Raw genomic sequence first — 24,104 nt, 5'->3', positions numbered from 1 at the left:
GATGAAACCCACACTTTTTCCCCACAGTGAATGCAAAAATAACAGAAGGGCCTATTTCTGCCCTCTCTGCCTGCTCTTAAAGTACTATACATTATGAATACATTCTTAACATCAACTCCCCTCCATGTTTTTGTTGGTCACGTGACCGCCTCATGCCACCTTGATTGGTCCTAAACCTTGCTAAGTGAGAAGTGTGCTGTGATGGGAGCTTTAACCTGATTTGGTAAACGGAACATGTGCTCGTGATACAGAAAGCATACGTCTGCTTCACGCCTCGGTCACTGCACGCATAATCCATTACTGCGGAGAATTTGGAATCTACAGGAAAGGGGCCTGTTGATGTATGACAGTACTAGTGATTGGGGGGAGAAAATATACCGGGGGAAAAAAATATTGCAATATTATTTTGGGATGATATTGTATCGATATTTGACTCTTAAAAAATCTATAATAATTATTATTATTCTAAATTGTTTTGCTAGGTAACGTTAGGTAGCACATATAGTGAGAAAATATGTTTGGAACATGAAATCGCAATATCGAATCACAAAACATATGGAATCGTGAGAATCGCAATACAGTATCGTGACAATATTGCATCGTGAGGTCCCTGGCAATTCCCAGCCCGAATTAGAACCATTAAAAAAACAGAGACAGGTCATAATGTAGGGCCTGTGACACCCAATGACAGAATATTGTTTCAACTAGTACTAACTGGTACAGCCTTGTATTGTACCATACTGGAAATACAGAAGACCATTGTCTATGTGTGACCCTACATCACGGCCCAATTATTCAGACACTGTAAAACACGTAGGCTGTATATGGTTAGCTTCGTTCATCAACACAAAGATAACTTTTTTTGTCACGTGTTGAATGTGGAACGAGGGAGAGCTCCGTTTGTTGTTTTGAAAGTTTTGAAAGTCTCTGAAAAAGTGTTGTATTGAAAAACGTTGGTTACTAGCTACCTTTTGAATGTGGATCCCCCGACACGGTTAGCCTCAGCTGCTGGGACCACTATGTCTGTACAGGGATCCATCCAACCAAAAGTTTGAAGAGCTGCTTGACATAGCAGCTAGCCTAGCTGCTAACTAGCTATCAAACTAGCAATGTTTCCTTGTCGGCTTGAACACAGACCGCGACGTGGTTATCCCGTGTGGCTGGGACTTCGGATTGTGTGCGGATTGGCTGTCTAAATCCTTGCTGTTTGTTGCTGTTTAAATCTGCCCTGCGACCTGCCCTGTCTAGAACTGCATGGAGTACCAGCGTTAGCCTACGTTGCTACCATGGCATCCAAAGCCAAAGGCGGGAGTCATGGACAAGACAGTGTTCATCACAGATGAAGGATCTTTTAATTGAAAAACAAAGAGATCTACAAGCAGTTGTTACAACAACAGGGAAATAGCTTCAAGAGCTTTGTCCAAATAGTGACGGACTCAACTATCCAAAAAATGGATGATCTGACCAGAGAGGTCCAGGACCTTAAGAACAGTTTGCAGTTCTCCCAGGGAGAGGTAATGTCCTGAAAGAGACTTGCAGCAAGATGACAACAAACTGTAAGTCCTCTTGAGATGACATCAGCACTCCCTGTGAATCATTATTAACAATGACTGGGAAAACAGACTATCTAGAGGGGCAATCCAGGAGGAATAACATTGTTGTGGCTGGCATACCAGAGTCTCCACATGAGAACTGGGCCGAGTCTGAGGAGAAAGTAAGAAAGATTATCACTGAAAAGCTGCAGATGGAAGCCTGGGAGGAATGAGAAAGCCTCAGGGTCAGTAGGCTCATCCCAACATCACACACACACACACACACACACACACAAAAACATACACTTACACACACACACATTTATTTGGTCTCCATATTATGTCCATCATCCGATAAGCTACCAAGGAAAGGGCTAAGAATAGCCCAAATGAATATATGTAGCCTTAGAAATAGGTTTAATGAAATCAATAACTTCCTAACATCGGATAACATTCATATACTGGCAATCTCTGAAACTCACTTCGATAATTCCTATGATAATACAGCAGTAGCAATACAAGGATATAATATCTACAAAAAAGACAGGAATGGGGGAGGTATTTGTTTACCCATCTACACACAATACTCCATAATGACAAAGTGAAAACATGTTTTAGGAACTATTTGCAAATTTATTGAAAATAAAATACAGAAATATCTCATTTACATAAGTATTCACACCCGAGTCAATATTTTGTAGAAGCACCTTTGGCAGCGATTACAGCGGTGAGTCTTTCTGGTTAAGTCTCTAAGAGCTTTTCACACCTGGATTGTGCAACTTCCCATTATTCTTTTCAGAATTCTTCAAGCTCTGTCAAATTGGTTGTTGATCATTACTAGAAAACCATTTTCAGGTTTTGCCATAGCTTTTCAAGTAGAATTAAGTCAAAACTGTAATCGGCCACTCAGGAACATTCACTGTCTTCTTGGTAAGCAACTCCAGTGTAGATTTGGCATTGTGTTTTAGGTTATTGTCCTGCTGAAAGGTGAATTAATCTCCCAGTGTCTGGTGGAAAGCAGACTGAACCAGGTTTTCCTCTAGGATTTTGCCTGTGCTTAGCTACATTCCGTTAATTTTTTATCTTATAAAGCTCCCCAGTCCTTAACAATTACAAGCATACCCATAACATAATGCAGCCACCACTATGCTTGAAAATATGGAGAGTGGTACTCAGTAAAGTGTTGTATTGGATTTGCCCAAAACATACCACTTTGTATTCAGGACAAAAAGTTAATTGCTTTGCCACATTTTTTGCAGTATTACTTTATTGCCTTGCTGCATGTTTTGGAATATTTGTATTCTGTACAGGCTTCTTTATTTTCACTCAATTTTGTGGAGTAACAACAATGCTGTTGATCCATCCTCAGTTTTCTCCTATGACAGCCATTAAACTGTGTAACTGTTTTAAAGTTACCACTGGCCTCATGGTGCAATCCCTGAGCGGTTTCCTTCCTCTCCGGCAAGTGAGTTAGGAAGGACGCCTGTATCTTTGTAGTCACTGGGTGTATTGATACACCATCCAAAGTGTAATTAATAACTTCACCATGATCAAAGGGATAGTCATTGTCTGTTTGTTTTTTTACCCATCTACCAATAGGTACCCTTCTTTGTGAGGCATTGGAAAACGTCCCTGGTCTTTGCGGTTGAATCTGTGTTTGAAACTCACTGCTCAACTAAGGGACCTTACAGATAATTGTATGTGTGGGGTACAGAGATGAGGTAGTCATTCAAAAATCATGTTAAACACTATTATTGCACACAGAGTGAGGCCATGCAACTTATTGTCCGACTTGTTAACACCAGAACTGCTGGGCCTCGAGGGACCCCCCTTCAAGCTAATGAGCAGTCATTCTGACTGCAACATTCTAACAGTATAATTACGGTAATACATTTCATATACAGTGGGGGAAAAAAGTATTTAGTCAGCCACCAATTGTGCAAGTTCTCCCACTTAAAAAGATGAGAGAGGCCTGTAATTTTCATCATAGGTACACGTAATCTATGACAGACAAATTGAGAGAAATAATTCCAGAAAATCACATTGTAGGATTTTTAATGAATTTATTTGCAAATTATGGTGGAAAATAAGTATTTGGTCACCTACAAATAAGCAAGATTTCTGGCTCTCACAGACCTGTAACTTCTTCTTTAAGAGGCTCCTCTGTCCTCCACTCGTTACCTGTATTAATGGCACCTGTTTGAACTTGTTATCAGTATAAAAGACACCTGTCCACAACCTCAAACAGTCAAACTCCAAACTCCTCTATGGCCAAGACCAAAGAGCTGTCAAAAGACACCAGAAACAAAATTGTAGACCTGCACCAGGCTGGGAAGACTGAATCTGCAATAGGTAAGCAGCTTGGTTTGAAGAAATCAACTGTGGGAGCAATTATTAGGAAATGGAAGACATACAAGACCACTGATAATCTCCCTCGAATCTGGGGCTCCACGCAAGATCTCACCCCGTGGGATCAAAATGATCACAAGAACGGTGAGCAAAAATCCCAGAACCACACGGGGGGACCTGGTGAATGACCTGCAGAGAGCTGGGACCAAAGTAACAAAGCCTACCATCAGTAACACACTACGCCGCCAGGGACTCAAATCCTGCAGTGCAAGACGTGTCCCCCTGCTTAAGCCAGTACATGTCCAGGCCCGTCTGAAGTTTGCTAGAGTACATTTGGATGATCCAGAAGAGGATTGGGAGAATGTCATATGGTCAGATGAAACCAAAATATAACTTTTTGGTAAAAACTCAACTCGTCGTGTTTGGAGGACAAAGAATGCTGAGTTGCATCCAAAGAACACCATACCTACTGTGAAGCATGGGGGTGGAAACATCATGCTTTGGGGCTGTCTTTCTGCAAAGGGACCAGGATGACTGATCCGTGTAAAGGAAAGAATGAATGGGGCCATGTATCGTGAGATTTTGAGTGAAAACCTCCTTCCATCAGCAAGGGCATTGAAGATGAAACGTGGCTGGGTCTTTCAGCATGACAATGATCCCAAACACACCGCCCGGGCAACGAAGGAGTGGCTTCGTAAGAAGCATTTCAAGGTTCTGGAGTGGCCTAGCCAGTCTCCAGATCTCAACCCCATAGAAAATCTTTGGAGGGAGTTGAAAGTCCGTGTTGCCCAGCGACAGCCCCAAAACATCACTGCTCTAGAGGAGATCTGCATGGAGGAATGGGCCAAAATACCAGCAACAGTGTGTGAAAACCTTGTGAAGACTTACAGAAAACGTTTGACCTGTGTCATTGCCAACAAAGGGTATATAACAAAGTATTGAGAAACTTTCGTTATTGACCAAATACTTATTTTCCACCATAATTTGCAAATAAATTCATTAAAAATCCTACAATGTGATTTTCTTGATTTTTTTTCCTCATTTTGTCTGTCATAGTTGACTTGTAGCTATGATGAAAATTACAGGCCTCTTTCATCAAGTGGGAAAACTTGCACAATTGGTGGCTGACTAAATACTTTTTTTCCCCACTGTATGCTATCGCTAAAATAACCATTTGGTTGTGTTCATGAAGGTGTTAGGTAACAGAATAAGATATTTTTATTGATTTATAACAAAATAGCATTTTCATTAGTTTATGTTACTGTTGGTTGGCTATATGTAAAATAAAATAAAATAATTAAAAAAATACCTCAACATTTCAAGTGTTCAATCAATTGTATTTGTGGACCGCCTTTGTTACAACTATGAAAGAGAAAGAATATGTGTTGGAACACGGTAACAGCTTCTTTATATATACTGTATTTACAGTGGGGAGAACAAGTATTTGATACACTGCCGATTTTGCAGGTGTCCTACTTACAAAGCATGTAGAGGTCTGTAATTTTTTATCATAGGTACACTTCAACTGTGAGAGACGGAATCTAAAACAAAAATCCAGAAAATCACATTGTATGATTTTTAAGTAATTAATTTGCATTTTATTGCATGACATAAGTATTTGATACATCAGAAAAGCAGAACTTAATATTTGGTACAGAAACCTTTGTTTGCAATTACAGAGATCATACGTTTCCTGTAGGTCTTGACCAGGTTTGCACACACTGCAGCAGGGATTTGGCCCACTCCTCCATACAGACCTTCTCCAGATCCTTCAGGTTTCGGGGCTGTCGCTGGGCAATACGGACTTTCAGCTCCCTCCAAAGATGTTCTATTGGGTTCAGGTCTGGAGACTGGCTAGGCCACTCCAGGACCTTGAGATGCTTCTTACGGAGCCACTCCTTAGTTGCCCTGGCTGTGTGTTTCGGGTCGTTGACATGCTGGAAGACCCAGCTACGACCCATCTTCAATGCTCTTACTGAGGGAAGGAGGTTGTTGGCCAAGATCTCGCGATACATGGCCCCATCCATCCTCCTCTCAATACGGTGCAGTCGTCATGTCCCCTTTGCAGAAAAGCATCCCCAAAGAATGATGTTTCCACCTCCATGCTTCACGGTTGGGATGGTGTTCTTGGGGTTGTACTCATCCTTCTTCTTCCTCCAAACACGGCGAGTGGAGTTTAGACCAAAAAGCTCTATTTTTGTCTCATCAGACCACATGACCTTCTCCCATTCCTCCTCTGGATCATCCAGATGGTCATTGGCAAACTTCAGACGGGCCTGGACATGCGCTGGCTTGAGCAGGGGGACCTTGCGTGCGCTGCAGGATTTTAATCCATGACGGCGTAGTGTGTTACTAATGGTTTTCTTTGAGACTGTGGTCCCAACACTCTTCAGGTCATTGACCAGGTCCTGCCGTGTAGTTCTGGGCTGATCCCTCACCTTCCTCATGATCATTGATGCCCCACGAGGTGAGATCTTGCATGGAGCCCCAGACCGAGGGTGATTGACCGTCACCTTCTCACCAAGCTGCTTGCCTATTGTCCTGTAGCCCATCCCAGCCTTGTGCAGGTCTACAATTTTATCCCTGATGTCCTTACACAGCTCTGTGGTCTTGGCCATTGTGGAGAGGTTGGAGTCTGTTTGATTGAGTGTGTGGACAGGTGTCTTTTATACAGGTAACAAGTTCAAACAGGTGCAGTTAATACAGGTAATGAGTGGAGAACAGGAGGGCTTCTTAAAGAAAAACTAACAGGTCTGTGAGAGCCGGAATTCTTACTGGTTGATAGGTGATCAAATACTTATGTCATGCAATAAAATGCAAATTAATTACTTAAAAATCATACAATGTGATTTTCTGGATTTTTGTTTTAGATTCCATCTCTTACAGTTGAAGTGTACCTATGATAAAAAATTACAGACTTCTACATGCTTTGTAAGTAGGAAAACCTGCAAAATCGGCAGTGTATCAAATACTTGTTCTCCCCACTGTATATATTTTTTATTTTTACAAAATACCCCAACCACGGGTTGAATTGAATTGAATGTATTTTGGGTAACAGACATATACAACAAAATGTACAATGTGGACCCAGAGGATATCACTTAAAAGTATTAATTAAAACGCTTGTTTCCAAAGTGGTCCTCGATGGTAAAAACAATAACACATATAATAATTAGAAGACAAGACAAAATTACCAACAATCATAAATACATTCATTTATATTGACATCCTAAAAAGTGGCACCATTCACTGCACTTTTCCCTAACCTTCAAAATCAACCATATTAATTTCACATTTCAAATAAATACACCTGACCAGCAGTAGGGGGCACAAGGGGCAGTGGAGTTGTTTCTCTTACTTAGACAACCTTGTCCAAATGAAAACCTTTTCCTGCTTTTTAAAGCTATTTCAACTTTGTCTTTGCTTGATCTCCAAGGGGAGGCTATTCCATAGACAAAAGCCTGTATAGAAAAACGTGCTCCAAGCAGTACTGTTTACTCTTGGGATTTTACAAGACATAACACTACCTTTGGTATTGTAACTGTGTTGGTTACAGACCATATCAACATGTTTTTTTTCATATAACCTGGGGCACGATCATTTAAGATGTCAAACATATGATTATGTTTAAGTTGGTCCACTCTGGACTCCAAAGGCAACAAGCCCACCTCCCGGAACTCCTGTACCCCTATGGGGGGACATTAAGCATATACCTGATAACATTATTTTGCATGACCTGCATTCTCCTTTTCTGCTTTTTTGATTGCCCACTATACCAAGCAGAGCAGGCATAATCAAAATGACATTGAATCAAGGTTGAGACAAGCAGTTTCTTAACTTTGATGTTAAAATATCTAGTGTTACGCCATTTTAGAAAGGATCTTAGCAGCAATCAGGTCTCCAGAAAGGGATTGATCTAGGGACACACCAAGATACGTTACACTTGTTTTAGATTCAATCTCCTTGCCTGCACAGTTTACCTTTATCTTGTCAGCCCTAAGCAATCTACGTTTTGTTCCAAACAAAATAGTTTCCCAAATGTAGCGACAATTTGTTGTCAGTCAACCAATCTCAAACAAAATTCCTTACTCTGGGTCTCCTCTATGTAAACTGTATCCTTCCCTGATACCAGTATGGCTGAGTCATCAGCATAAAGCAGGAGTTTGCACTTAATGTATCTGGCATATCATTAACGTATATAAGAAATAAGAGAGGCCCTAAAATTTATCCCTGCGGTACTCCACGGGATATTTCTTTGGCCTCTGACAGAACATCACCAACATTACATACTTGTGTTCTGTTGGTCAGATAAGACCTAAACCAATTCACTGCTACATCATTTAGACCCTTGAATTTCAGTTTCATCAGGAGAATATCATGGTCCACAGTGTCAAAACTTTCTACAAGTCTAACATGACCATACCTGTATAGTTCCCCTTCTGACTTTCCTGCTTGATGTGGTCAAAAAGGTGGATATGGTAAGTTTCAGTGGAATGAGCTGTTCTAAAGCCAGATTGGAGTTCATAAAGGAGTTTGTGCTCGAGAAGGTATCCCTCAAGTTGATTAAAAATGAATCTCTCAACAACTTTGGATAAGGTGCTGAGGATCGACACAGGCCTGTAGTTTCCTACATTTGTTTTACTGCTCTTCTTGTGGAGCGGAACCACCCGGGCTGTTTTGAGATCATTGGGAAATGTACCACTACTAATAGAAAGGTTTAAAATATGCGTTATCATTTTAGCAGTGACACAAGCACTATCCTTTATGAATCTGGCAGGAAGGTTATCCAGCCCAGTTGCTTTGTTTGTGCTGATTAAGCATAATAGATTGGAAACTTTGTCCTCTGTTACCATGCACAGCTCAAACAAATCATTTATGATACCTTTGCTATGGTAAAAGTTGTTATGAAAGACTAGCCATAGTGTCCAGAGCAGGTCGGTAACTTCTTAACCAGAGATAAGGCTATAGTGGTGAAAATGTGTTTAAAAAATGTGCAACCTTTGCCTGGTCATAGCATAAAACATCATCAATATCCAGGCAATTACTACAGGATTTTACCTTATGGGGAGTTTTAGAGCCAATGTCCTTTAAAATGTTCCACAGTTTACGAGGCTGATGTAAGTTGTCATTAACAGCGTCTATGTAATGTTGGGATTTGGCCTTATCCATTTTGTATCTTGCCTGGTTTCTACAGTTAATATAACCATCAGAATCTTGTTGTAGATTTGTCCTTTGAATTTGGCCTGGTAGCGATCCATTTTCCTTATGAGGTCTAAGATCTCGGAAGTGATAAATTTTCCTGACCGCTGTTTGATTCAAATTTGTTTCATCTGAGCCAGAAAGTCGAGTGCAGACAGAAACATATCTTAAAAAAGATACCAAGCTTGATCAACATCATCACAGTTTAGTACATGAGACCAATCCAAATTTCCAAGTACTTCTACAAAACGTTCCTTTGAGTATTGTTTCATAGACCGTACCTTCATGTAGTTATTACCTGGCTCAAGTAGCATTTTGGATTTCTTACGGGTACAGTAGGTTACCATATGATCACTAAAACCAATATTTAAGACTCCTGACTGACAGACATTCCCTTGGTCTGATACAATAATCAAATCCAAAGTTGATTTATTGTCAATACACACCCGGGTTGGCTCAAAAATACACACCCGGGTTGGCCCTAAAAATTGTCAAAGACTCCAGCCACCCTAGTCATAGACTGTTCTCTCTGCTACCGCACGGCAAGCGGTACCGGAGCGCCAAGTCTAGGTCCAAGAGGCTTCTAAACAGCTTCTACCCCGAAGCCATAAGACTCCTGAACATCTAATCAAATGGCTACCCAGACTATTTGCTGCTACTCTCTGTTTATTATCTATGCATAGTCACTTTAATAACTCTAGCTACATGTACATATTACCTAAATTACCTTGACTAACCGGTGCCCCCACACATTGACTCTGTACCGGTACCCCCTGTATATAGCCTCGCTACTGTTATTTTACTGCTGCTCTTTAATTATTTGTTACTTTTATTTCTTATTTTTTTTAGGTATACTTTCTTAAAACTGCATTGTTGGCGAAGGGCTTGTAAGTAAGCATTTCACAGTTCTATTCGCCACATGTGACAAATACAATTTGATTTGATTTGAACAATCAGTTATTTCAGTCCAAATAACTGATTAAAGTTATACAGGGCATTTACTAGTGTATTTTTCTTGGGTGATAACTGCACATTTGTATTAAAATCGGCAAGCAGAATACATTCCCTATCAGCAAATACATTGTGATCACAGCAATTAGATTCAAGTAAATCATATAAATTATTCTGTTTAGGAGGCCGAAAGAGATGCACGGTCAGCAAAACGTGCAGTCAAATTATGAAAACGGCAGCCAAAACATAATTATAAGCTCCAACTGTGCTTGATAAATAGTGAAAAACAGCACAAAAGCAATAATGGCATTATAATGAGTATATACTGAACAAAAATATAAACACAACATGTAAAGTGTTGGTCCCATGAGCTGAAATAAGATTTCATAAAATGTTCCATATGCACAAAAATATTATTTCTCTCAAATGTTGTGCACACATTTTTTACATCCCTGTTAGTGAACATTTCTCCTTTGCCAAGATAATCCATCCACCTGATAGGTGTGGCATATCAAGAAGCTGATTAAACAGCATGATCATTACACAGGTGCACCCTGTGCTGGGGACAATAAAAGGCCACTCTAAAATGTGCAGTTTTGTCACACCACACAATGCCACAAATGCCTCAAATTTTGAGGGAGCGTGAAATTGGCATGCTGACTGCAGGAATGTCCATAAGTTGTTTTAGAGAATTTGGCAGTACCTCCAACTGGCCTCACAACTGCAGACCACGTGTATGGCGTCGTGTGGGGGAGGGCTTTGCTGATGTCAACGTTGTGAACAGAGTGCCCCGTGGTGGTGCTAGGGTTATGTTATGGGCAGGCATAAGCCACGGACAATGAACACGATTGCATTTTATTGATGGCAATTTCAATGCACAGAGATAACGTGACGAGATCTTGTGGACCATTGTATTCCCAGTCATGAAATCAATTTTTTGGGGCCTAATTTATTTATTTCAATTGACTGATTTCCTTATATGAACTGTAACTTTAAAATTATTTTATTTCAGTTAGTCCTGCATGTTGGAGCTCGGAGCCTAAGATTTTCACTGTACATGTGACTATTAAACACTCTGAATCTGAATAACTTAGTAAAATCTTTTAAAAATTGTTGCATGTTTATATTTTTGTTCAGTATAATAAAGCACCCTTTTGCAGGCTCTAACAGCCGCCCAATCAGTTTGCTGCCTGTTCTTAGTAAACTGATGGAGAAGATTGTGTTTGACCAAATTCAATGCTATTTTTTCAGAGAACAAGTTAACTACTGACTTTCAGCATGCATATAGAGAAGGGCACTCAACTTGTACTGCCCTGACTCAGATGATTGATGATTGGTTAAAATACATGGAAAATAAGATGATAGTTGGAGCTGTATTGTTAGATTTCAGTGCAGCCTTTGACGTTATTGATCATAAATTCTTATTGAAAAAACTCACTTGCTATGGCTTTCCATCACCTGCCATCACATGGTTGGAGAGTTATTTATCCAATAGAACCCAGAGAGTGTTCTTCAATGGAAGCTTCTCTAACATCAGATATGTACAGTGCGGTGTCCCTCAAGGCAGTTACCTTGGGCCTTATCCATTTTTACAAATTATTTATGACTGGTCTTACACAAAGCTAGAATGACTATGTATCCACACTCTACATGTCAGCACCCAAAGCCAGTGAGCTCCCTGAAACTCTAAATAAGGAGTTACAGTTAGTATCACGTCCCGTGTAGCTCAGTTGGTATAGCATGGCGCTTGCAACGCCAGGATTGTGGGTTCAATTCCCACGGGGGGCCAGTATGAAAAAAAAATGATGCACTAACTGTAAGTCGCTCTGGATAAGAGCGTCTGCTAAATGACTAAAATGTAAAAATGTATCAGAATGGGTGATTAATAATTAACTGGTCTTAAATACATCTCAAACTAAAAGCATTGTATTTGGTTTCAAAACATTCTCTAAGACCTAATCCTCAACAGATTTGTACATCAAGGGTGTGACCACTGAGCAAGTTGTGGAAGCTAAACTCCTAGGTATAACATTGGATGGTCAATTATCATTGACAAAGTTGTTGTGAAAATGGGGAAGGGTATGTCTTATAAAAAAGAAATCTGCTTTTTTTACACAAAGATCAACTGTACTAGTTGTTCAGGCTCTGGTCTTGTCCCATCTTGATTACTGTCCGGTAATATGGTCAAGTGCAACAAAGACAGACTTAGCAAAGTTGCAGCTGTCTCAAAACAAAGCAGCATGCCTTGCCCTTAACTGCACATACAGAACTATCAACAACATGCATGCCAGTCTTTCCTGGTTGAGGGTTGAGAGATTAACTGCTTCTCTTCTAGTTTTTATGAGAAATATTACTGATGGAAATTCCAGATTGTCTGCATAATCACATAACATTCAGCTCAGACACCCATACATACCCCACAAGACATGCCAACAGTCTCTTCACAGTCCCCAAGTCCAAAACGAATTCACGGCAACGCACAGTATTATACATAGCCATGATCGCATGAAACTCCCTTCCATCTCCAATTGCTCAAGCAAACAGCAAAACTACCTTTAAAAAACGGATTAAAAAACAACTCATGGAATGGCGGGGACTGTGAGGGGACACACACAGACACTAACACACACAGACACTAACACACACAGACACTAACACACACAGACACTAACACACACACAGACACTAACACACACAGACACTAACACACACAGACACTAACACACACAGACACTAACACACACAGACACTAACACACACAGACACTAACACACACAGACACTAACACACACAGACACTAACACACACAGACACTAACACACACAGACACTAACACACACAGACACTAACACACAAATGTTTTTGTTGCATTGTTTTCATATCGTTGTAGTTTAAATTTGTGTGACATTCCTTGTATCAGTGTTTTGTGTTTTTTTGTGTGAACCCAGGAAGAGTAGCTGCTGCTTCTACAAACGCTAATGGAGATCCAAATAAACAAATAAATAAATACATTTAAATTAGTTAACATTTTGACATATTATCAAAAGCTTTATTTTTAACTTAGATCACAAGTAAATTCATGCACTGAATAATTTGTTATCTTAAAATATTTTGGGAATCCACTGATCTTGGAATGATAGATGTGGACCGCACAGGGCAGCTGTCTAGGCCCCTTACTTTTTCAATCTTTACTAACGACATGCCACTGGCTTTGAGTTAAGCCAGTGTGTCTATGTATGCGGATGACTCAACATTATACACTACAGCAACTGAAATGACTGCAACACTTAACAAAAAGCTGCAGTTAGTTTCAGAATGGGTGGCAAGGAATAAGTTAATCATAAATATTTCAAAAACTAAAAGCATTGTATTTGGGACAAATAATTCACTAAGCCCTAAACCTCAACTAAATATTGTAATAAATAATGTGGAAATTGAGCAAGTTGAGGTGACTAAACTGCTTGGAGTAACCCTGGATTGTAAACTGTCATGGTCACAACAGATGGGGAGAAGTCTGTCCATAATAAAGCGCTGCTCTACCTTCTTACCAGCACTATCAACAAGGCAGGTCCTACAGGCACTAGTTTTGTCGCACCTGGACTACTGTTCAGTCGTGTGGTCAGGTGCCACAAAGAGGGACTTAGGAAAATTGCAATTGGCTCAGAACAGGGCAGCACGGCTGGCCCTTGGATGTACACAGAGAGCAAACATTAATAATATGCATGTCAATCTCTCCTGGCTCAGAGATTGACTTCACCACTACTTATATTTGTGAGAGGTATTGACATGTTGAAAGCACTGAGCTGTCTGTTTAAACGACTAGCACACAGCTCAGACACCCATGCATACCCCACAAGACATGTCACCAGAGGTCCCTTCACAGTCCCCAAGTCCAGAACAGACTAAGGGAGGCGCAAAGTACTACATAGAGCCATGACTACATGGAACTCTATTCTACATCAGGTAACTGAGGCAAGCAGTAGAATCAGATTTAAAAAACAGATAAAAATACACCTTATGGAACAGTGGGGATTGTGAAACAACACACACATAGGCACAGACACATGCATACACACACACATGATAACATATGCACTATACACACACGTACACATGGATTTTGTGTTGTAGATATGTGGTAGTGGAGTATGGGCCTGAGGGCACACACTTAGTGTGTTGTGTAATGTATTGTAATGTTTTTAAAATTGTATAACTGCCTTAATTTTGCCAGACCCCATTATAAATACAAATACACATTTGAACTTTTGGGACTATTCCATTGGTTCATTTGTGCCAGGCAAGCTCAATCAAGTTCAGCGAAAGCATCTGAAAGAAAAAAATAACTTTTTGAAACCTAGCTTGCTCATCATACTATGACTTGATATTTACATTGCTGCAGTGCTCTGCATAGGTCCAATTCTGAAATAAAGGGTGTGAAGGACTCAAATATGCAGCTTTCTGGTTGAACGTACCCAGTGCCCACCATTCCTCAGTGCCACTGCCAGCTGTGTTACACTTAATATCCTCCATCCTGCGTACAGGGAGATCCTGGAGCGTTTCACACACACACACACACACACACACACACACACACACACACACACACACACACACACACGCAAAGCCCATGATGATGTGACAGATGCTGCAACAGTCCTGGCTGCCTGGAGCCAGCTCCACTTTCTGCCTACAGCCGGATGACTCTATCATTCCAGTGAAGTCATCGGTCTTATGTCGAAGAAACATCACTGCAGCTATCCAACACTAGTTCTCCATAGGAGTATATTGATAATTAGTCTTCCATATGGTGGGCCCTGAAAAGACAACAAGCTTGGAAGTTGGGATCAATTCCATTTGAACTCAGTTAAGTCAAGAGTTGAAATGCAATTGATCAAGGGCTCTCATTCACACTCTACTGAGATCATAGATTCACTGTGTTCAGTTTTTTGCATAAAGCTTTTCCACCTGAGTAAGGCACATGTCTACAGATCATAATATATAGTATTTACTGCCTACCATTTTTATTGCCATTTTGCAAATTCATTTGTCTTATCCTAAACCAGGGTTCTTCAATTCCGGTCCTGGAGGGCCGAAACACTTCTGTTTTTTATTTCTACCTGGTAGTTAATTGCACTCACCTGGTGTCCCAGGTCTGAATTAGCCCCTGATTAGAAGGAGAGGATGAAAAACAGAGGTGTTTCGGCCCTCCAGGACTGGAATTGAAGAACCCTGTCCTAAACCTTAAAATAAATAATAATAATAATAATACATTCTCGGTTTAGGTTTTCAGAGGGCATGCAAAGGGCTTGAGTGCAGATATTTCATAAACTGAGGGAAATATATCCCTTTAAGTGTGTATGTGTGTGTGTGTGTGTGTGTGTGTGTGTGTGTGTGTGTGTGTAGTCCTTTTAGAAAGTGAAGGAAAAGACTAGTGTCACGCCCTGACTCTAGGGACTTGTATTTGTTGAGTCAGGGTGTGCATTTTCTGTGTTGGGTGTCTATGTTAGTTTCTAGATCGTTTAGATCTATGTTGGCCAGGGTGGTTCCCAATCATAGGCAGCTGTAGCTCGTTGTCTCTGATTGGGGCCCATACTTAGGCAGCCTGTTGGCACCAGTTAGTTGTGGGATCTTGTTCCGTGTGAGGTATGTTATTTGTCTACCTTGGACTTCACGTTTCGTTTGTTGTTTTGTCGTGTGTTTAGTCATTAATACATATGAATGCATATCACGCTGCGCCTTGGTCCTTCTCGTCCGTAAACGATCGTGACAACTAGAACGTATGTAGACTTTCAGATACAATTTTAGCAAGGACCTCATCTGATGAGTTGGGACAGGAGATGTTTTTCCCCAGACCATTTGACTGTATATTACCAGTTGATGCCCATACTAAAGAAAGCACACACAGTAGGAAAAAAACCCAGAGATCCTAAGGGATAAGGCCAGAATGAGAGAGGCATTTGATTAGATTTTAATGAGCCTTCACCACACAGAGAATGATCAGCATCAGAGGATTACAGTGTGAAAGCAGTATTATGTATCGACAATAGGATTTTCCTCACCACAGAGGATAAGCTTGAGCCCAATAACGACATAATTAATCGTTTTAAATGCATTGCCTTTTTTCCCCCCAGAGACTAATTCCTCAGTATGGACTTCTGGCAGTGATGCAGCCAATACCATAAATCAATAGTTTCATTAAGGCCAGTTGACCATCCTCACATTATGAATTGCTGTCTTGGCGTTAGTGCAGGTTCTGTGGCCAGCAAGGATGAGAAGACAGAGTGAACGAGAGAGAGGCACTGAAAAATACAGATGTTTGTTTTGTTGCAAAATGTTTAGCTGTGGTGTGCCCTACTGAACAGGACCCAGGAGAATATGAATAGTGTAAGGGCAATGCTCAATGTGGCTCAACAGGAAGCCCGGTCGATATGCTTCTCATCACACATGGATTAGTCCTACTCATTAGCACAGCTTGATCTGAATGTCACGGATGCTGTAGGGGCGTTTCATTAAACTTACATAACTGGACTCCTGCCAGGGCAGAGAGAGAGATAATGCCATAGAACTAAAGGTCATACACAAGCACAGATCTAGGATCAGCTGTCCTGACTAGAGTCCTAAGTCATCATTAGAAGGTAAAAGTGCAACTCTGACCATAGATCAGCTCCTGGAGCAGATTTCACTTTCAGAGATTTCACTTTTCAACCTGCCCTTTCAGAAACCACTTCAAAAGGGTTCTGCTGTGGCCATCTTAATCTAGGGATGTCATCTTATTAAAAAGGGATCCATAGAAAGTGCATTAATAGAGGGAGAGGCTTGAAACACATCAGCCCCCCCCCACACACACACACACTAGTCTACCACTTCTATCCATAGCCTACCATTCATCACTGTGTGTATCGACTTCAGATCACACTAGAACTACCTGTGTCAACAAACAAAGAGACCACCATTGGCCAATGAATCAATCTCATGAAATATGCATGCAACCTCAATCCGTGTTTTACTGCACATGGTACTCACCACTCAACCTCAAGTCATGTTTTACACAGCACTCCACTCCACTCATTAGTACAATCAGATTGAATGGCCAGCCATTCACAAACCTGACATGGAAATGTTTAAGGACTTGCTGTAAATAGTGATTATTTCAACAAAACCACACGCCATGTTGGTAAAGCATGTGAACACAGGTTCGGCCCTGTCGAGGTGATAGTGTGGTTTACTGTGGTCTGAGTTAACGGTTCTGTCAAGGGAGACATGAATAATTCAGCAGAACACACTACCGCTAACAGCATGAGCCAATGGAGGACGTGGCATGAAAAAGCTCTTGCAAAACAGCATGGACCAAGTTAACGTCATATAATTGGAAATGTTGTAAAAGGAGGACAAATAATATCAAGGAACATCACCAATATCAACAGCAAAATGTTGACATATTTTGTTGGGTTTGCAGTTTGTGAATTAAGTACTAAATAACTAAATATAGTAAGTAGTGCAGTACATCTTATCAACCTGATTAGATAGCCTATAGCTAAGTTGGCTGTTTAGAGTTTTAGATGCATTGGGCTATAATTAAACATTATTTATACGGCTCCATGACTAACATTTCAGCACCCCGGAGCTAAGCATAGAGTGCGCGCCTCAGAATAAAGTTTCCAGCACCCTGAACAGCGGCCGGGAGTAGCACCATGGACAGCAACACTGGACTGGCGTCTGGAGCACACTATGCAGCCAGATGGGGATATTGAGCAACATGGCCAGTGAAACAGAGCGGTTCTTACAGATAAGATGCTTTATAGGCTCTACATGGCTTTTATCTAGTTTACTTTGACAAGTTGATCAATTGTGAAAAGTTGTATTTAAAACAATTCCTATGAGCTCAAGCAACCCCTGTTGACAGACATCGAATGGTTGTGGACTCGGTACTGGTACTCAGTGTATATAGAAATGTTATTTTGACCCGTTATTGTTATTTGTTATTCGCTGTGTATTTATTCCTCGTGTCACTATTTCTATTAAGATTACTATTGTATCTTTATCTTTAACTCTGCATTGTTGGAAAAGGACCCGTAATGAAGCATTTCACTGTTAGTCAACACCCGTTGTTTACGAAGCATGTGACAAATAATAACATTTGATTCATATCACAAAGCCTGGGGTGTATTCATTACGCCGATTCAGTTGCTAAACGTTTCGTAAATGGAAGCAAACGGAACGAAACTGGGAGGGACCTACCTGAATTTGTCCAATAGAAACTCTCGTTTTTGACTAATGTTTACACCCCTGGTGTTTTATATCAAGACCTTCACATTTTATAAGCATAGGCCTACTCATGTATGTAGGCCTATCAATCAGTTGTTCTATAGTCTGACTGTTCCATACCGTTTCTGGGTATTTCTTTCCTATCATTAGGACGTTTCCATCACATCTCAACATCACATAATAAGACAAAAGGAATACGACAAGACACTGCGCAAAACTTAACGCGGTGTCAGAGGAAGGCCCTAAAAATTGTCAAAGACTCCAGCCACCCTAGTCATAGACTGTTCTCTCTGCTACCGCACGGCAAGCGGTACCAGAGCGCCAAGTCTAGGTCCAAAAGGCTTCTCAACAGCTTCTACCCCCAAGCAATAAGACTCCTGAACAGCTAATCATGGCTACCCAGACTATCCCCCCCCCCCCCCCCCCCTTTTACTTACTTACTTACTTTATTGTCCCCATGGGGAAATGTTGTTGCAGTGTCATGTACACATTTAAAGTGGCGTTAAATACAAAACAAGATTGACAATACAACTTTCAATAACAGTCACGCACCAATAAAAGTAAGAAATAAGAAATAAAACATTTAAAACATTTAAAACAAAGACTAGCCTGCTGGCCTTACGGGGTCAATGGGAACATTTGCCCGAGCTATTTAAGAGGGATATCACACCTGGCACAAATGATTGTCTCGTTCTATTTTTCCTGCTGAGGGGTGCCCTATACCTACGCCCAGAGGGGAGTAATTCAAAGTCCAGGTACAGGGGGTGACTTGGGTCTAAAATGATTTTGTGAGCCTTACGGAGGGCCCTGACCTTAAAGATCTCATCCAGGCCTGTCTGTTTGACTCCAAGTACCTTACTTGCTGTGGTAATAATCCTTCTCAGCATGTTTCTCTGACTGACAGTGGCATTGCCAAACCAACAAACAATACAAAAAGTTAAAATACTCTCAATAAAGGATTTGTAAAACAGAGTCAATATAGTACAGTCTATATTAAAAGAACCCAACTTTTTTAGAAAGTACAGTCTCTGTTGGCTCTTTTTGTAGATCTGGTCTGTACATTTACTCCACTGAAGCTTACTGTCCAAAAAGACACCCAGATATTTATATTCCTCTACAATTTCTATATTCTGGCCTCTGATAGATGTTGCAGAGGTAGGTGTTGTACGCTTCCTGAAGTCTATGCACATCTCTTTGGTCTTGTTAGTATTGAGGACCAAGTGTGATTCCTCACACCACTCTACGTGCTGCTACTCTGTTAATTATTTATGCATAGTCACTTTAACTCTACCCACATGTACATATTACCTCAATTACCTCGACTAGCCGGTGCCCCCACACATTGACTCTGTACCAGTACCCCCTGTATATAGCCTCCCTACTGTTATTTTATTTTACTGCTGCTCTTTAGTTATTAGCTTCTTTTTTTTTACTTAACACTTTTTTTTTTGTATTTTTTTTTTTACTGCATTGTTGGTTAAGGGCTTGTAAATAAGCATTTCACTGTAATGTCTATACATGTATTCGGCGCAGGTGGCAAATACAATTTGATTTGATTTGATTTAAACTAAATAATTCTGAAACTGTGCCGCCATGTCCGCAAATAAAATCCCCTGACCGAATTTAATAACACAACAAGCCCTGGGTTAACATCTGGCGCGCCATCTGTCCGCTTTGTATTTTGGACCGAGATACTCGCCCACAAACAGCTGAAGAATATTGACTGGCTTTGGCTCCTCAATGGTTCATCATTATGACTGTGAAAAGTAAGTGATTAACGCACGTTTTAATTGATCAATTATTGATTACCGGTAGAACAGACAGTAACAATATTTCAACTCAGACAGTCCCTTTGAACTGGGTTGTGACCACACCGAGAAACCGCTAAGGAGACTGTCCTCCGACAATTAATCATAACTTTTCCACACTCTCAAGTTTCCTTTAAAATTATAACGTATGAACTGAGTACTGTATGCATGTACCCTATTCAAAATACACAATAAAGAAAGCAATGTAAAACCACTAAGCTTTTTCTAATTGGGTAAGGTCTGAATAAAATAGATCATGACGGCAGAGGTTTCTGTACGCAGGGATAATAGGCTAATTTAATATCAACTGGTTTCAACCAGACTAACTAGATGGGCACAAGGGAACCTGGCTAGAGAGGGAGTGATGAAGAGGGGCGAAATGTGTATTCTTACATCCTCCTCCTCGCATGCGCAGGTCTGTTGTTGGTATTGGAAACGGGGCGGGAAGTCTTGACCAGGTCGCCGGGTCTTCACCGCATTCTCGTCTTCAACGATTTGCCCGCCGAGTACGTGGCTCGCCACAGGTGGGTTGGGGAAAGAGCTTTTGGTGTTGATCTTGCCCGTGAACCTCTGATACATCGAAGCCATAATTGTTTATGGGAAAACCCTACAGCGTGTCAAGAGGGAAAATGTAAAGTAGGGATGTCGTCTTATTGACGAGCTGTTTAAAACTTGGATTTAGGCACGGGAGTCCTTTTTACGCTCGGAATCGTGAACAAGCAGACACAATTCTTGTCGAATTATATATTTGATTATATATTGTCCCGTTTCACGTTTTTAGGATAGTCAATTAGACAGCAAGGTCCAAGAAGAACGAGCCAAAATTAGTTGAGGTCTTACTCTGAATTCACATCACGTAGTTTCATCCTTCAAACCGTTTGGGAAATAGGGATCCTTTCCATCCCATTCGATGCAGCAGCAATGGGAGTTCTGCACCCTCCAAACTTGAACCAAAATGGAAGAACGGTTGCAAAAAAGAATGAATCATTTACAGAATACAAAGCGATGGTTATCCGAAGCTGAAAGAGATAAGCTTCGATGTTCCCCCTCTCCCTCTTTCTCCCTCTCTCTGCAAAAGTGACCGGCGCTGATAGAGAACTGTTGAAATACTTCAATACCACATCACTCATTACCTCTCAAATAAACGGAACCCTCGTGTTCTGTCCCATTTATCCAAGCGACAGCATGTGAAAAACAAACACACACCGGAGCTGTGTCAGCCCAAAAGGAATGATCAGTGCTTTGCAGATTGATTGCATGGGTACATTAAATCTGTATTCCGAGTTTATGATCTTTTCCCCAGTCTCCGCCGGCGCTGCAGGTGCCAAAGTACAAGACTGCCCCCGTGTGGCGAAACGGCAGGTGAGCTAATAAAGGGTATGAAAGTCACCAACATTTATAAGACCGTTATATTGTCACTCGATTTAGTTAAAATTATATTACTGGGTAAACTAATTATTTTAAAACGACTAAAAACAAGTTATTGGGACAGTAAAATGACACAGAACGTCGGGCAACACTTGATATCTGTGTGCCACAATGGCATTTATTATACACCACATCAGACATCGGCCAAAGAAATCAAATAAATATTTGGCTGAGTTACAATAACTTAACTTGAATAGTAAAAGTCAGCCTTTCTTAACTAATGTACAGTATTGGGAGTGGGACTGGGGTACTATCAACTATTGAGATGCCACCCTAAGAAATCTACACAGCAAGCAGCTGCACCAGAGCATGGAGCATCATTTTGTAGCCAGGAAGCTTAAACTGCTATTCTGTTATGAACTGAAAAAACAACCAAAGTATTAGGCATGCTTTTGCGTGTCTAATGCTGCGATATCGAAAAAGCAATTTCTGAGCAGAGTTTTTAAGCTGATTTAGACTTGTATTGCCTCAAAGAGTAATTGGATACACGGAACAAAATCTCTCTCTCCCATCTGCAAGGTGCAAGGATTTATTTTCCAGCAGGTACCTGGGAGAGCGCATAATCATTTTAAACTCTTCCTGGCTGTCTCTTTCGCATATGGAACACTCCAGGCAGAGGTGTTCCTAGAATAAGGACATCTGCTGAGTGCTGTGGGATTTGCATACGCAAAAGCCTCTGTAAACGATACATCCTGCAACAACATACCTGCCGGGACTGTGGTGCAGAGGCAACCAGTGTTGAGATTCACCCCAAAATTATATATATATATATATATATATATATATATATATATATATATATATATATATATATATATATATATATATATAAGGTAATTAACATACACTACCATTCAAAAGTTTGGGGTCACTTAGAAATGTCCTTGTTTTCCATGAAAACATACATGAAATGAGTTTGAATAGGAAATATAGCAAAATGAATAGGAAATGTAGTCATTGACAAGGTTAGAAATAATGATTTTTAATTGAAATAATAATTGTGTCCTTCAAACTTTGGTTTCGTCAAATAATCCTCCATTTGCAGCAATTACAGCCATTGGCATTCTAGTTGTCAATTTGTTGAGGTAATCTGAAGAGATTTCACCCCATGCTTCCTGAAGCTCCTCCAACAAGTTGCATTGGCTTGATGGGCACTTCTTATGTACCATACAGTCAAGCTGCTCCCACAACAACTCAATAGGGTTGAGATCCGGTGACTGTGCTGGCCACTCCATTATAGACAGAATACCAGCTGACTGCTTCTTCCCTAAATAGTTCTTGCATAGTTTGGAGCTGTGCTTTGGGTCATTGTCCTGTTGTAGGAGGAAATTGGCTCCAATCAAGCACCGTCCACAGGGTATGGCAGGCGTTGCAAAATGGAGTGATAGCCTTCCTTCTTCAAGATCCCTTTTACCCTGTACAAATCTCCCACTTTACCACCACCAAAGCACCCCCAGACTATACGCCTATGTAGACATTCCATTAAAAATCAGCCGTTTCCAGCTACAATAGCCATTTACAACGTCTACACTGTATTTCTGACCAATTTGATGTTATTTTAATGGACAAAAAAATTGCTTTTCTTTCGAAAACAAGGACATTTCTAAGTGACCCCAAACTTTTGAAAGGTAGTGTACATCTGATAATTTGTTAGAGAACCGAGGCACTGCATGACACACATGCACACTCACACACCAGTGGCGGTTGGTGCTGTTTAAGGCTAGGGAGGAATTTTTTATTTTTAGGAGCATGGCCTTATTTCTATTACAGTATGGATGACTGTCATTCATATTCCGTTCACCCAGCTCAATGTAACGTCAATAGGTTTAGGCTACTACATGATACTCAAATGTTCCCTATACCCATCAAGAGGTTGCTACAACCTAGCCTACGAATTAAAGTTTATAACGTAGGTGCACAGGTCGAGAGACAAATTGGAGTAATCAAGGTGACAGACAGTGACACATTAAATACCGCCTTGCTCACTCTTGCCTGCATCTAAGTTGATCTAGGGTGTAATCATTAGTCCAAACATCAGTGGTGTAAAGTACTTAAAGGAAAGGTTCACCCATTTTGAATATTATATTGTTTTTGTGCATCTCTGAGTGATGTTCTATCGATTCCCTGGGTCATTTCATGTTTTCATGTGTACCTGAGGTATTGGCGTTCAAGCAGGCAGAAATCCAGCCGGTATGACGTAGCACCGTGATAAAGTCGCTCTCACTACACTGGAAGTTAATAGGAATACAACTTTTAGATCGTGAAAACGTCTATCATACATGTCAGATTACAATACTGGCCGATGTCATAACTCGGGAGGATGTCTTCTCTCAAATGAGCCATTGATCCTATTTTTGCGATATTCCTACCTGGAGAAATGTGTAATTTAACAGAGGATCTAGCACTTTTTCCTATTTGTCTGCCTCTTTGGTCCAGGGTGCATTGTGCCGTTGCCAGAGATATTATAGAAAGGAGATAGGAATCCAATGAATGACAGAACGTTTAACGCCCCGCCCAGCAGACTGTCGACCAATCGCGTTCACGTTGTCATGCTGCGTCACGCGGTTGCTAA

The 24,104-nt window shown here is 40.7% G+C and overlaps 1 protein-coding gene across 1 annotated transcript in view; it reads right to left on the bottom strand.

The window, feature by feature from the left end:
- Nucleotides 1-20,692, bottom strand: part of LOC311109415 (A-type potassium channel modulatory protein DPP6-like) — a gene marked incomplete at both ends in the record, with an annotated part of 209,412 nt that extends 188,720 nt beyond the window's left edge. Inside the window, one exon of the mRNA XM_084152285.1 lies at nucleotides 20,498-20,692. Within this exon, the coding sequence (XP_084008411.1) occupies nucleotides 20,498-20,692 (195 nt within the window). The remainder of the gene's footprint in view (nucleotides 1-20,497) is intronic.
- Between the last annotated feature and the right edge of the window lie 3,412 nt (nucleotides 20,693-24,104).

This window comes from Coregonus lavaretus (genome assembly GCF_964263955.1).
Source record: "Coregonus lavaretus genome assembly, chromosome: 34".
NCBI lineage: Eukaryota > Metazoa > Chordata > Actinopteri > Salmoniformes > Salmonidae > Coregonus > Coregonus lavaretus.
Note: the sequence above shows the minus strand (reverse complement) of the source record. Positions and strands in the feature narration are given on the sequence as shown.